The sequence below is a fragment of the Halichoerus grypus genome, chromosome 4 (genome assembly GCF_964656455.1).
Source record: "Halichoerus grypus chromosome 4, mHalGry1.hap1.1, whole genome shotgun sequence".
NCBI classification, from domain to species: domain Eukaryota; kingdom Metazoa; phylum Chordata; class Mammalia; order Carnivora; family Phocidae; genus Halichoerus; species Halichoerus grypus.
This window is the reverse complement of record NC_135715.1, coordinates 156,275,543-156,288,421: the sequence shown is the minus strand read 5'-3', so window position 1 is coordinate 156,288,421 and position 12,879 is coordinate 156,275,543. Positions and strand designations below refer to the sequence as shown.

The 12,879-nt window shown below is 36.0% G+C and overlaps 1 protein-coding gene across 1 annotated transcript in view; it reads left to right on the top strand.

The window, feature by feature from the left end:
• Positions 1–12,879, top strand: part of GTF3C3 (general transcription factor IIIC subunit 3) — a 45,862-nt gene that overhangs the window by 18,097 nt on the left and 14,886 nt on the right. Inside the window, exons 5-10 of the mRNA XM_036107935.2 lie at positions 438–629; positions 1,484–1,649; positions 5,144–5,291; positions 5,825–5,894; positions 9,438–9,541; positions 10,884–11,055. Coding sequence (XP_035963828.1) covers positions 438–629; positions 1,484–1,649; positions 5,144–5,291; positions 5,825–5,894; positions 9,438–9,541; positions 10,884–11,055 — 852 coding nt within the window. The remainder of the gene's footprint in view (positions 1–437; positions 630–1,483; positions 1,650–5,143; positions 5,292–5,824; positions 5,895–9,437; positions 9,542–10,883; positions 11,056–12,879) is intronic.

Here is a 12,879-nt window from a genome sequence, read left to right as displayed (position 1 = left end):
TTTGATATCCTCAGTTAGGTGCAGTTTAGCCATCCTTAGTCCATTCATCCCATACACCTGTGGTTGTTGGATCATGAAGATTAAATAAACACTGATGTGATGATGTTCTTTGGGATGAACTTGCTGAGTTATTGAGCCATGTTTAACCTTAGCAAATGGGGATTTTCATGAGGGGTGCATGGTGGAGAGTAGAATTTTTTCATGAAATTACATTTGGCTCAGAGACAATAATACTAAAACACTAATTGTGTATGAACATGAAGTAAAGCAAATTTAATTTTTATTCTAAATTCTATTAAGTAGTTTGTATAATTCTGCTAGAGTGTTTTAAAGAGTTTAAACATTAAAAAAAGGATCCATAGTTTGAACCATGGGATTGATGTCATCTCATGCCTCTTTCTTCAGCCAGTAGAATTTGTTTTTTTAATTCATTTTAGCTCCTCTGGCTTATGAGCCATTTTCTACTCTTGCTATGATATATGAGGACCAAGGTGACATGGAAAAATCTCTTCAGTTTGAGTTGATTGCTGCACATTTAAATCCTAGTGACACCGAAGAATGGGTTAGATTGGCAGAAATGTCTCTGGAACAAGACAATATTAAGCAGGCTATTTTTTGCTACACAAAAGGTAATTAAAATGTTTTTCTTATTTTGTTTGATAAAATGTTACATAGTAGATTTTTTGATAATTGTAATTACTACTCTGGGGTAATGTTAGCTGAAGTATATTTATTCCTTATATTCTGGCATCCCAGAGGTAAGTATTTGGGCGTCTCTCTGCTTTCATGTTTATCAGCAACTTTATATTGTGAGCTAATACAGCACAAAAGTTGGTAGAAGAACAGTACCTTCAATTTCCTGCTAAGATCATTGTTGGTTCTAAGCTGTTCCTTGAGGGTTAACATCACACAAGAGTGACCAAGTGAAGTTTAATATAGAGATTCAGGTTCTGTCTGGTCTTAGACTAAACTTAGTTGAGAGTTCCTGTGAAAGTAGTTTTGTTCCAAAATTAACCCACTTAGCTCTATTGGAGAATTAGTTTAGAGTGGTTTTTTTTGTTTTGTTTTGTTTTTTATAGACAGTGTAGAAGATTTATTAAACAGACAAGTGGGGTGACAAATTGGTCTGAAGACGTCATTCAAACAAAGGAGAAACAGAGAAATGGGGCTGGGGCTGGGGGGTGCCCTCAGGAATAACACGGGTATTCCAAGTGCTTTTATCATATACCCATGCCCTCTCCTAAGATTGTCTCAGCATGCCAAATCCTTCCCCTTCCTTGAGGTCTTTGTATTGTCTGTTTCTTCTGCATGGCCCAAATTTCATGCTCCAAAGCTCCCCACATTTCATTCCTCTTCATTCAAATGTCTGCTCAAATATTACTAGTGTTTTTTTTTATTTAATTTTCTGAAAAGAGGATTGGTCTTAACCAGGTATCATGAACCCCTTTTTGTAGTAAATCTGTAATTTTTTTTTTCTTTTTAGCTCTTAAATATGAACCTACTAATGTCCGTTATCTGTGGGAGCGATCAAGCCTTTATGAACAGATGGGAGATCATAAGATGGCAATGGATGGTTATAGGCGTATTTTAAACCTTTTGTCTCCATCTGATGGAGAACGTTTTATGCAATTGGCTAGAGATATGGCAAAGTAAGTTTGGAGTATATATAGATGCTCCTGTTAATCATCTTATTTTACAAATCAAAACACATATTTGAAGTAAAGTATATTTTTTTATTGAGGTTCAAAGAAGTGTTTTACTTCCTGTATTTTTATACTGTGCTTAAATATAGAGGTGGTTTTTTATTTTTTTCAGTACTTTTCTGTTTGCAAGTCAGCTCTGTGGTTACTCAGAAAAATTTGTATGTACAATTGCCTTTCAAGTGTTCAGAAACTTAAAAGTGGGGCATGTTCTAAAAGGATGATTAGGTTGCCAGGTTTCCATGACTTAGTTGAAGTTATGTACATTTGCGGTTATATTATTTTGAATTGTTTGTTGTAAATGTGCTAATGAAATGTTTGTGATCTGGGGTTTTTTATAATCATTTTATCTTTAGTCAGTATTAGAATAACATTTTAAGACAAAAAAATGTTCTTTATAGTTGACATATGCTACTGACTGTGATATATATTTTATTCTAAAATATTATGTACTGCTACATTTACTTTCCAATATGCTGTACATCAAAGCAAAGCAAGAAGCATTTGGCTAAATAACGTCTTGTCATAAGCTCTGTATTGTAGGGATATCTGTTATATAGTATTTCAGCCCAGGATCAACCATTTTCATCTGGGTATCTTAGGGTTAACCCTGTTAACTTTGTGGCCATTGTCCTGAAGATGCTTAGTTGTGAAATCACTCCCTGTTACCATAAGGATGGGTTATGTAAGAAGACTAGAAGCAATTTTAAGTAATGTGTTGAGGCAAGGCAACTCGATCCTCTGATGTATATGATGAGCATTGAGGAACTTTTCAGGTTATCTGCTATTGGTCACATCTCTAGCTGTCATAGTGATTAGCCCACTAAGCCTCTATTTTATGAACTGTTAGTTGACCTTTGATAGTAAATTTGTTTTCCACCTGTATTATTTATAATATTTTTGTTGGGAAAGTGTGAGGATGAATAGTTTTGCCACTGTCATAGAGATCCTTCCTACATGGAATTATGTTACCATAACTTCAGTTTATTAGGATTTCTCTCAGATGCTACTTTTCTTCCAGAAATATTTATTAAATATAAATTATGTGCTAGGCAGTGTATAAGACACCAGGAGATCCAGTAGTGAATGAGTTTTAATTTTCCTTGCCCTTGTGGAGCTTACATTTTAGTTGAGGGAGACAAGGAATCAACAAAAACAACGAAATATATACTATGTCAAATGTTAATAAGGGATATGAAGAAAAAAATGAAGCAGAAAAGGGATGGGAAGCTGAAGTATAGGGGTATATATATATATATTTTTTTTTTTTTTTTTTAAAGATTTTATTTATTTATTTGACAGAGAGAGACACAGCGAGAGAGGGAACATAAGCAGGGAGAGTGGGAGAGGGAGAAGCAGGCTCCCCGCGGAGCAGGGAGCCCGATGCGGGGCTCAATCCCAGGACCCTGGGATCATGACCTGAGCCGAAGGCAGACACTTAACGACTGAGCCACCCAGGCGCCCCAAGGGTATATTATTTTAAGTAGGGTGGTTAGAGAAGGACTCAATTCCCTGTGTTATGATCATATGACCTGAAAGTAAACCGTGGGAGGTGTGGGAGCAGATATTTAGGGAAGAGTGCCACAGGCAAAGGAAATGGCAAGTGCTGAGGTATGTTCTGGGAACAAGCTGAAGGTTTAAGGGAACATAGGAGGAGCTGAGATCAGAGAGATGTCAGGAAAAGGTCACTTGGCCCTAGCAGGCCATTGTAAGTGCTTTAGGTTTTACTCTGAATGAGTTTGGAAGTCATTAGAAGGTTTTGAGTAGAAGAGTGGCATAATTTGACTTTAACTTTAAATCAGTTCTGACTGTTATTTTGAGGATAGTTTGAGAACTGGTAAGGGCAGAAGCAGGAAAACCAGTTAGGAAATTATTGCAACAATCTATGAAAGGGATAATAGTAGTTTGGTCCAGGATAAAAGTGCAGGAGGTGGTAAGAAGTAATCAGATTCTAGATGTATTTTGAAGGCTGAGCTCTCAGGATTTTCTGATAGGAAATGGTGTTTGTGTGTGTGTGTGTGTGTGTGTGAGAGAGAGAGAGACAGACACACACAGACAGACAAGGGAAGAGTTCTGAGGACTAAACCCTGAGGTCCTCCAGTGTTAGAAATCAGGAAGATGAGGAGGAAACAGCAGGGATACTGAAAGGAAATGGGCAATGAAGTAGGTGGAAATGAAGAGAGGATGATTTTCTAGAAATATTGAAGAAAGCACTTCAAGGAGGAGGGATGATCATCTATGTGAAATAGTCCAGGTAGCTCATGTAAAATGAGGACTGAGTATTGGTGTTGGAGATGGGGTGGGAGTTCCTTGGGGATAGGCAGCTCTAAGGGGAGCAGAGGAATAGGGAGATAATTGGTATGGGTTATAGGGGTAAGAGATAATTTTTAAGTTGGGAAAAATTACAGTTTATTTGAATTCAGATGGTATAATCCACAATTGAGGAACACATTGAAGATTCATGAGAGAAGGGACGATTGCTTGAGTGAGATCCTTGAGTAGGTTGGAGGGAATGGGATCTAGTTGGGGGTTGGCCTTATAAGTGGAGAAGGTGGAATATATGGCCATGGGTATGTGTAACTAGGAAGATATGTTGGGAATATGTGAGATGTTATGATCTGGTTCTCTTTGCAAACTAAGAAGCAAGGTTATCAGCTGAGAATGAGGATCAGAGAGTTTTGGAGGTTTGAAGAGAAAGAAGATGAGAAATAGTTGTCTAGGTCCTTGGGGCCTTGCTGTAGCATTTGCATCACCTGGGATTCTGTCATAAATGTAGAATCTCAGCTCTACCCCAGCTCTACTGAATCAGAAGATGCCTTTTTACAAGATCCCCAGTTACTTTGCATGCATATTCAAGTTTGAAAAGTACTGGACAAGGTAATTGTAGCAAGATTGCTGATCAGCACCGTGGGCCCACTTGAGGCTTATGATTGTCAGTTTGGAGTGAGCCCAGTCAGCATGGACAGGTGGTGGTGAAGAGTAGGCATATTTGGATTAACAAGGGTTGGGGTTTTATCACATGACTTTATCAGAAAGGAGAGAGGGGCAGAAGTGAGGAGATGTGCAAAGGAGTAATTATAATGGTCTGTGGAGAAGGAGGAAAGTGAGGGCAGGAAGCAGCAGGACATGAAACAGGTAGATGAATCCTTTGTAGATCCCACTGAGGTGAAAGAGTTGTTGGAATTAGGTGACAGGGAATGAACTGGAATGACATGAGGTAGCTTTTGGAGAGTGAGATGCTTGGCATAATGACATTGTCATACTGATGTTGCCCATTTTTTTCTGCATCAGCTGTGATTATGATTTTAAAGAAAAGTTTTTCTCCTCCCCAATTTTAAGAAAATGAAAATCATAGTTAATAGTTAGATGGTCTAAGCAAGGATATGAGTTTTATAATCTGAGTTAAATAAATATTCATCCATTTTGTCATTTATTTTTTTTAGGAGTTACTATGAAGCCAATGATGTTACTTCAGCTATTAATATAATTGAAGAAGCTTTCTCAAAACATCAGGGCCTTGTCTCCATGGAAGATGTTAACATAGCAGCTGAACTCTACATTTCTAACAAACATTACGACAAAGCTTTGGAGGTGGGAAATGTAATGTTTCTCTGTTGGATTTTGGACACATTTCTGCATTTTAGAAATTTATATAGATTGACAATTCCTCACCTTAGTTATATGTAGTAAGCTACTTACATACTAAATTATATATTTAACGTCTGTATGGAAACAGATTTCTAGATTCCATAGTAATTCCAAATGAAATATAACATATAGTTATATGATGAAAGCTCTCACCATTATCACAGTTGCCAGATATGTCTGTACTTCAGGGTAGCAGCACTCAGCAGCCAGACTGATGGCTGTGATTCAGTTCCTAAGCTGTTGGGAAAAGTAGTTTGGTTTGATATGGAGGAATTCTATATCTTTAGTTAAGCATTAGTTCATATGATACAAAAATGTTAGTAAGTCACAGTGGTTCCTTATTTTTAAGAGACTTCTGCTTTTTATAGTCCATTTATATAAGGATTATTTGAATTAACTATGTAAATCTTTGCGTTGTGAAGAGGTTTTTCATATATATCTGTTGTATCATTTCTTTTTTTTCTCCATTCTTTTAGGTAATTACAGATTTTTCTGGAATTGTGCTGGAAAAAAATGCAGAAGAAGGAACTTCAGAAGAGAATAAAGGTTGTAATTTTTTCTTCATAGGATAGTGTACATAATCCTCTCTTGTTTATAATGTGGCATTTTGAAATTGATAGTTAATGTTCTCATAACAAGTTTTCCCAGAAGCATTTCTTTCCTCATAGAGATTTTCTATCTTTTTCTTGTGACTATTTACTCACAAGAAATCTTAAAAAAATCTTTTCATTTCTCAGTACATCCATTTGAACACGGCATTTCTCATTGCCTGGGGTCTTTTTAGTGACATGTGAAAAAAGAATGGATTACTGAACAGTATATCAAAAACTTTTAGATCTAAAGCAATTTAATTTTCAAAAAGGACAAAATACTCTCATTGAAAAATTTCTACTTCAAACTTAAGCATTCACAGAAAAAGTAGAAACTAATCTGATTACTGTCCTTTGTTTGAAAACTTAAAATACGTAGTTAGGAATCTAGTTAGAGAGTCATACCTGAGGTGTGGCTTGCAGTGTCTCTTTCAGTTCTCTTCCTCATCCCTGCTCTTTTCTTTGTATCACACCCATTAACTGTTCTGTGAAAATATTAACATGCAAGACCCTGAGGTTGTAACAAAATTGAACTCTGTGGGCAGAGTAGATGTGCCTGTTCTTGTAAGAAAATTCCTATGTAATACCTTCCATCTCTACCCCATGAGGCTTTTGGTGGTGGTGGGGAAGGGTGAGGCACTTGGTACTTGAGTACTGCCTGCTTCAGAATAGCTCCCTCCCTGGCCTGTCATGGTGCCTAAAAATTCCATCATCATAAAATCCTTTGGGTTAAGGTATAATTATGCAAAATCAAAAAGCCTTTTATTTAAATGATCCATCCTAGTGGTAAAGTAGTAATTCATTTTTACAAATGAATTTGTGTGCTAATTCATAGAGTACAAGGCCCACGATGAGACATGGGACAGATAAATATTGAAGAGGAAAGTTGTTCGGAATGAAAAGCCCACTTTGAAAAGAGTTTCTTATAAGGTCCTATGCTGGGTGTTTGGGGAATATACAGATGAATATGACATTTCCTGCCCTCAAGGAGGGGAAGTGGGGTTCAAATGAAGTATATACAATTTAATTATAGGAGGAATAGTGTGATAATTTCTGTAATAAACCTGACATTATGGGAAAATAGAGAAGAGCAATATACTAAGATCAGAGGATGTTTCTGGAAGCATAATTTAAGTAAACACCGGGGGGGGGGGAGTGCATTTCAGACTGAGAGGTCACAGGGTATGAGAGTACTACTTGGTATGGATAGGATTAGATAGGGTGCTTTGGTTGAGGATCTTGAGTATTAGGGGTGGTATGAATGAGTAGATTGGAGTACAACTCCAGTACAATGGACTAGGAATTGTAATGCCATGAAAGCATGAATTAGGGCATCTGAAAAACTGCCAATTTTGATAGTTTCCTTGGACCCGGTCTAACCTAGAGCCAAGTCTCAAATTGTTTTGCAGCCATATTTTCTGTTTAAGATCTTTCATCCCAAAAGTTACATTCCTGTTGAAAATTATTGCTGTCCATTGTTTTGAAAATATTAAGGAAAAATAGAGTTATGTTCAGGTTTTAATTATAGATATATTAGTCATTTTGTTGTTTAATATATTTTGCTCTGTTTCATTGATCCACCCCTCCTTCCTTCTTTCTTTACTTTCTTAATGATTTAGCATATCTGAATTCAGGAAACATCTTAACATAAATCAATGATATGTCACAGTTTAAGTAGTGGTGTTTTTCTTAGTGTATAAGATAATGGTGCATCTGAAATCTGGCATCTTAGAGTTGATGAAATAACTTTAAAGAAAAGATATGTCCAGAAGACTAGGACATTAAAACACTTCCAGGGTGAGCAAAGATGGTTGTTTTTTGTATGCATTTTTTGTTTTTTTTAAAAGATTTTATTTATTTATTTGACAGAGAGCGAGAGAGAGCACAAGTAGGCAGAACAGCAGGGAGAGGGAGAGGAAGAAGCATGCTCTCCGCTGAGCAGGGAGCCTTCCGTGGGGCTCGATCCCAGGACTCTGGGATCATGACCTGAGCCGAAGGCAGCCACTTAACCGACTGAGCCACCCAGGCGCCCCTGTATGCATTTTTGAAAATGAAAACATTTATTGGTGGATTAAGCATTTCTATTGAGCTTCACAATAAAATGAGGTGTAAAATATACTGCTGTTAAAAATTAGTTAATAAACTATTATTTAAGCTATAGGGGCTATAATATCTACTGCCTTCTCTAGCATTGTCAAATTCCTACTAAAGTGTCTAAATACTTACTCTTAATCTCTTGTACTTACCTGATTGAACTAGTAACAGCTTGTGGACCGCTACAGGTCCCAGACTTCCCTTTGAGTAGCACTGTCCTGTAGCATTATAAAATGTCCTTCTTGCCTCTTTATTAAAGTGTAGTTGATAGGAATTCTACCTTGTCTGATGAGAGTGTGACCCCTACTTTCTTTTTGTTTGCATTTGCCTACTATATCTTTGTCCTTTTATTTTCAGCCTTCCTGGGTTACATGATTTTAGGCATATGTCTTACTTTCAACATAAAATTGAGTTTTACTTTGTATTTCTGAAATTAAATTTTTGCTTTATACATCTGTACATACTGTATCTTTAATAGGTATGCCATAGCCACTGTCTACAGAATTGTGCTATGGATATAGTTGTGAGTCAGGTATACTAGTTTTTATCTTCATGGAGCTTAGGGTCTAGTGTAAATAAATTTAAATGTTAGGACTTTCATTGAGCAGACTAAATTTCTTAAGTTGGCTTTCTGTATCAGTTATTGTATTGGAGCTTAGTAATAAAAATAGTCTCTTAATTAAACTTGTCCAAATTCTTCTATGACTTCATAACTTTAGGGAGTTCTATAATTTATATGACAAATTCTATAAAACATGAAGTTATTTCATTTTAATATAATTTTAGTTTTTATTCCACCACTTAGGATAAATAAATCTCTGATGTTTCTCTATGCTGCAGTTTTTTTCTGAAATGGAAACTTATTTGGAATTTACTAGACTTTACAAAATACAAAATATTTTAAATGTGGATAAAAATTCCTTTGACTAATTTCTCAGGGCTTTAAAAATTGTTTTACTGTAATGAAGTTTTAGAAAACAACGTAGTATTTATTTTATCCCTTTCTTAGCCTCTGTGTCCTAAAAGCCTGAAAAGAGGCTTTTGAATTAAAAAAGAAAGAGCTCATATATACCTATTGGTCATTTTTGTCTTTCTCTCCTTTTTTCTTTCTTTTTTTTTGGTTTTTCTCTGTAGTTTTGATAGAAGGTGTGGGAGTTTTTGTAGGTTTCAGATAAGTAGATAAACTATTAGGAAAAGAATAGGAAGGATAATTCCTACCAAAGGACAGACTGATGGAAGTATAGAAACCGAGTAATAGAGTTGGTCAAATTAGAATTGGCTATGGAATCATTTACCCTGAATGAAGTAAATGAGATCTTATGTACAAGATGTAGTTTGCTTCATTTGTTCTACTTTCTAAGCTTGTATATAGGAACTGTTTTTTGTCTGTCTGTCTAATCCAAAGCTGGTGAGAATGTTACCTGCACCATACCTGATGGTGTGCCAATAGATATCACAGTGAAGTTGATGGTCTGCCTTGTACATCTCAACATCCTCGAACCACTTAATGTAAGTAACATTAAGATCTGCACTTCAGATACTTCAGATCAAATCCACATTATTTTCTTTGACAGGAAATTTTAAGTTTTCCCTAAATTTCACATTTTTCAATAACCAGGAAGTCACCATAAGCATAAATTATTTGTGTGTGAGTATCTTATAAAAGCTGAACAGGGCTTGCAATAATTTGTTTTTCTTTTTAAATGAGAACAACCCAGAGATCAGAATTTGAGATTGGGCTTTTTAGACATTTGGTAAGTTCTGACAGCTCTTCTCTTTTGCCAGCTTTGGACTAAGTTATTTCATTGAATAAAAAAAATTTATTGGGCACACTTTGCAGACCTTAGGATAAGGTACTGAATACAATATACAAATCCCTGCTGTCATAGATCTTTTGTTCTAATGGGATGAAATAAATAAAATAAGTATGTAAAATATAGGATGTTAGTTGGAGATAAATACTCTGGAAGAAAATCAAACAGAAGAGAGAAAATATGGGGGGTAGGAGGAATTGCAATTTAATTTAATTTATTTATCATTTTTTTAAAAGATTTTATTTATTTATTTGACAGAGACACAGCGAGAGAGGGAACACAAGCAGGGGGAGTGGGAGAGGGAGAAGCAGGCTTCTCGCTTAGCAGGGAGCCCGATGCGGGGCTCGATCCCAGGACCCTGGGATCATGACCTGAGCCGAAGGCAGACACTTAATGACTGAGCCACCCAGGCGCCCCAGGAGTTGCAATTTTATTTATTTATTTATTTATTTAAAGATTTTATTTATTTGACAGAGAGAGACACAGTGAGAGAGGGAACACAAGCAGGGGGAGTGGGAGAGGGAGAAGCAGGCTTCCCGCGGAGCAGGGAGCCCGATATGGGGCTCGATCCCAGCACCCTGGGATCATGACCTGAGCCGAAGGCAGACGCTTAACGACTGAGCCACCCAGGCGCCCCAGGAGTTGCAATTTTGAATAGGGTGGTCAGGAAAGGCCTCTCTGAAAAGGTGACATTTGAATAATGACCGAAATATCAGCAAACGCAGAGGCCCTGAAGCTTGGGTATGTTTGACTTGGCAGAGGAAGAGCACAGCAGGTCAGTGTTATCTTAGCTCCTACATGTCTGCTTATAACAGGCTTCAAAAGTAATGTGTTCAATGAGTGAATGATGGCAGTATGAGTTCTTTTTAATAGAGATACAGAAATTAATAGAAAAATGATTATTTAAAGCTGTTTTCATTAAACCTTGCTTTTAGGCTTGCCTCAGATAACTGATAGATATGTAAAAAGAGAAATACACATAGATATGCATATTTGTAATGAATGTGTGACTTCAGCCTTTTATTTTTGCGGTCTAGCCTCTTTTGACAACACTAGTGGAACAGAATCCTGAAGATATGGGAGACCTCTATCTAGATGTTGCTGAAGCTTTTCTGGATGTTGGTGAATATAATTCTGCACTTCCCCTCCTTAGTGCACTAGTCTGCTCTGAAAGATACAACCTTGCAGTAGTTTGGCTTCGGCATGCAGGTAATAATTTTTTGTGGGAGGGAGAAGTTTTAATCATATAAGCAGGCAAGAACTTACTTTCAAGATGGTAATAATTATTTTAAAATATTAATGTCTTGGTGAAAGTGAAAGTTTCTGGTTTCAGGGCAGTTTTTGAAAATCAGGTTTTTTTGTTTGCTTGTTTTTTGAGTATAGTTGACAAGTTACATTAGTTTCAGATGTACAACATAGTGATTCAATAATCCGACGAATGTCAGTATCTTAAATTGTTTTGGTATGCCACTACATGATTTCCCCCACACTAATGCTTTGGAAGAATGATTCATTTAATGGTACCAGAATGAAGTAGGACTAACATGTCCTTGTTAAAAATACCTTGTATATGTCTTTTACCTGTCTTAACCATAGGCTCTGATTTCTAGTAATAGATAATCAGACTTGGGGTGCAGTCTAATTTTAAAGAGTTTTAATGAATTTATATTAATGTTATTTTGAGAAAAAAAGTTAATGTATTTTCAGTGTTCTTTGAGCTGCAGATATGCTCAAGATTGGGTTTTGTGTATCATTTCATTTTATTGTATCTAAATTTATAATAATCTGAAATACAGTAGAAAAATAGCTTAAGAAAAACAACTAAATTTCTTAAATGTATGAAAGCCAAAAAATATTCTAGTAGGATTTCATATTGAGTCCACATAAAAGAGGCATTAAAATTTGAATAGTCTTTGTCTAAAATACTGCATGATGGCAGAATAGTTCTAATAGTTCTTAAAATATTACATAATGGTTGAAAGTACTCTATAACTAGAGAAGCATTGATTGACAATTTGGGTTGTTTTGCGACATATCACAGATATGAAATTGCAAAAAAACATTTAATGATAACTCTTTACTGTTTGGATGACTGAACATAAATACAAATGTGATACCATCATAAAAACTTACATTATTTATGGTATTTGAATTTTAAAGACATAAGCAGGGAGTTGGGAGTTTTTATTGCCTGTTATCAAAGTTCAACCTAAAGATGATATTCAGCAGAGAGTTGAGAAATTTGAGATTTAAGAAAGCAATTGGAGGCAAAAGTACCATTCTAGGAGGGAATTGCACTGAAAAAGGAATGAGATGAAAAAATCCTAGATTAGTGTTGTCACTATTACAGTGGAGAGTTCACCTGATGGGACTTAATGATTAATTGACATAAAATTTGAGCAATAGAGCCCAATAATCCCCCTTCTGAGAACTTATCCTGAGGAAATAATTGAGTGAGATGAGGGGAGGTAGTTCATATTGGGGATCACAAAACCTAGGAGCCTGGCAAGTAGCAAAATGAGTGAATTGGGCAAGTAAAGAAGTTCAAGGGTAGGGGGAAAAACTGGAGAACCCTCTCTAAAGGATGCTGCTGCTTTTTCTCAAATCCACATTTTTCAAAAGAATCCAGTAACTTGGGAGTTCATAAAAATCCTAATTTAAAAAAATGTAGACCACGTATTGTTTTTAACAGCACTGTGGCTTAAAAAACACGTCTGTGGGCTAAATTGGTTTGCCAGTTTTTAAACTTATATACATGAAAATGTTTACTGCCGTGTTATTTATTAGAGTAAAAATTTGGAAATAACCTAAATATCAGTCATATAGTATGGTGAAATAAATAATCAGTTGAATGTTATAACCATTCAAAGTGGTAAGGAAGACGTAGGAAGTGTTGAAAGCTTAATGCTAAGTGAATAAAGCAGAACCCCAAAGTGTATGTATATGTTGTTTATATCCTTGTAGCTATTTGGATTTAGTTAGAGAAATCGATAGATTGATCAGTCAATAGATGGAGACTAGAAGGGTTAGTTG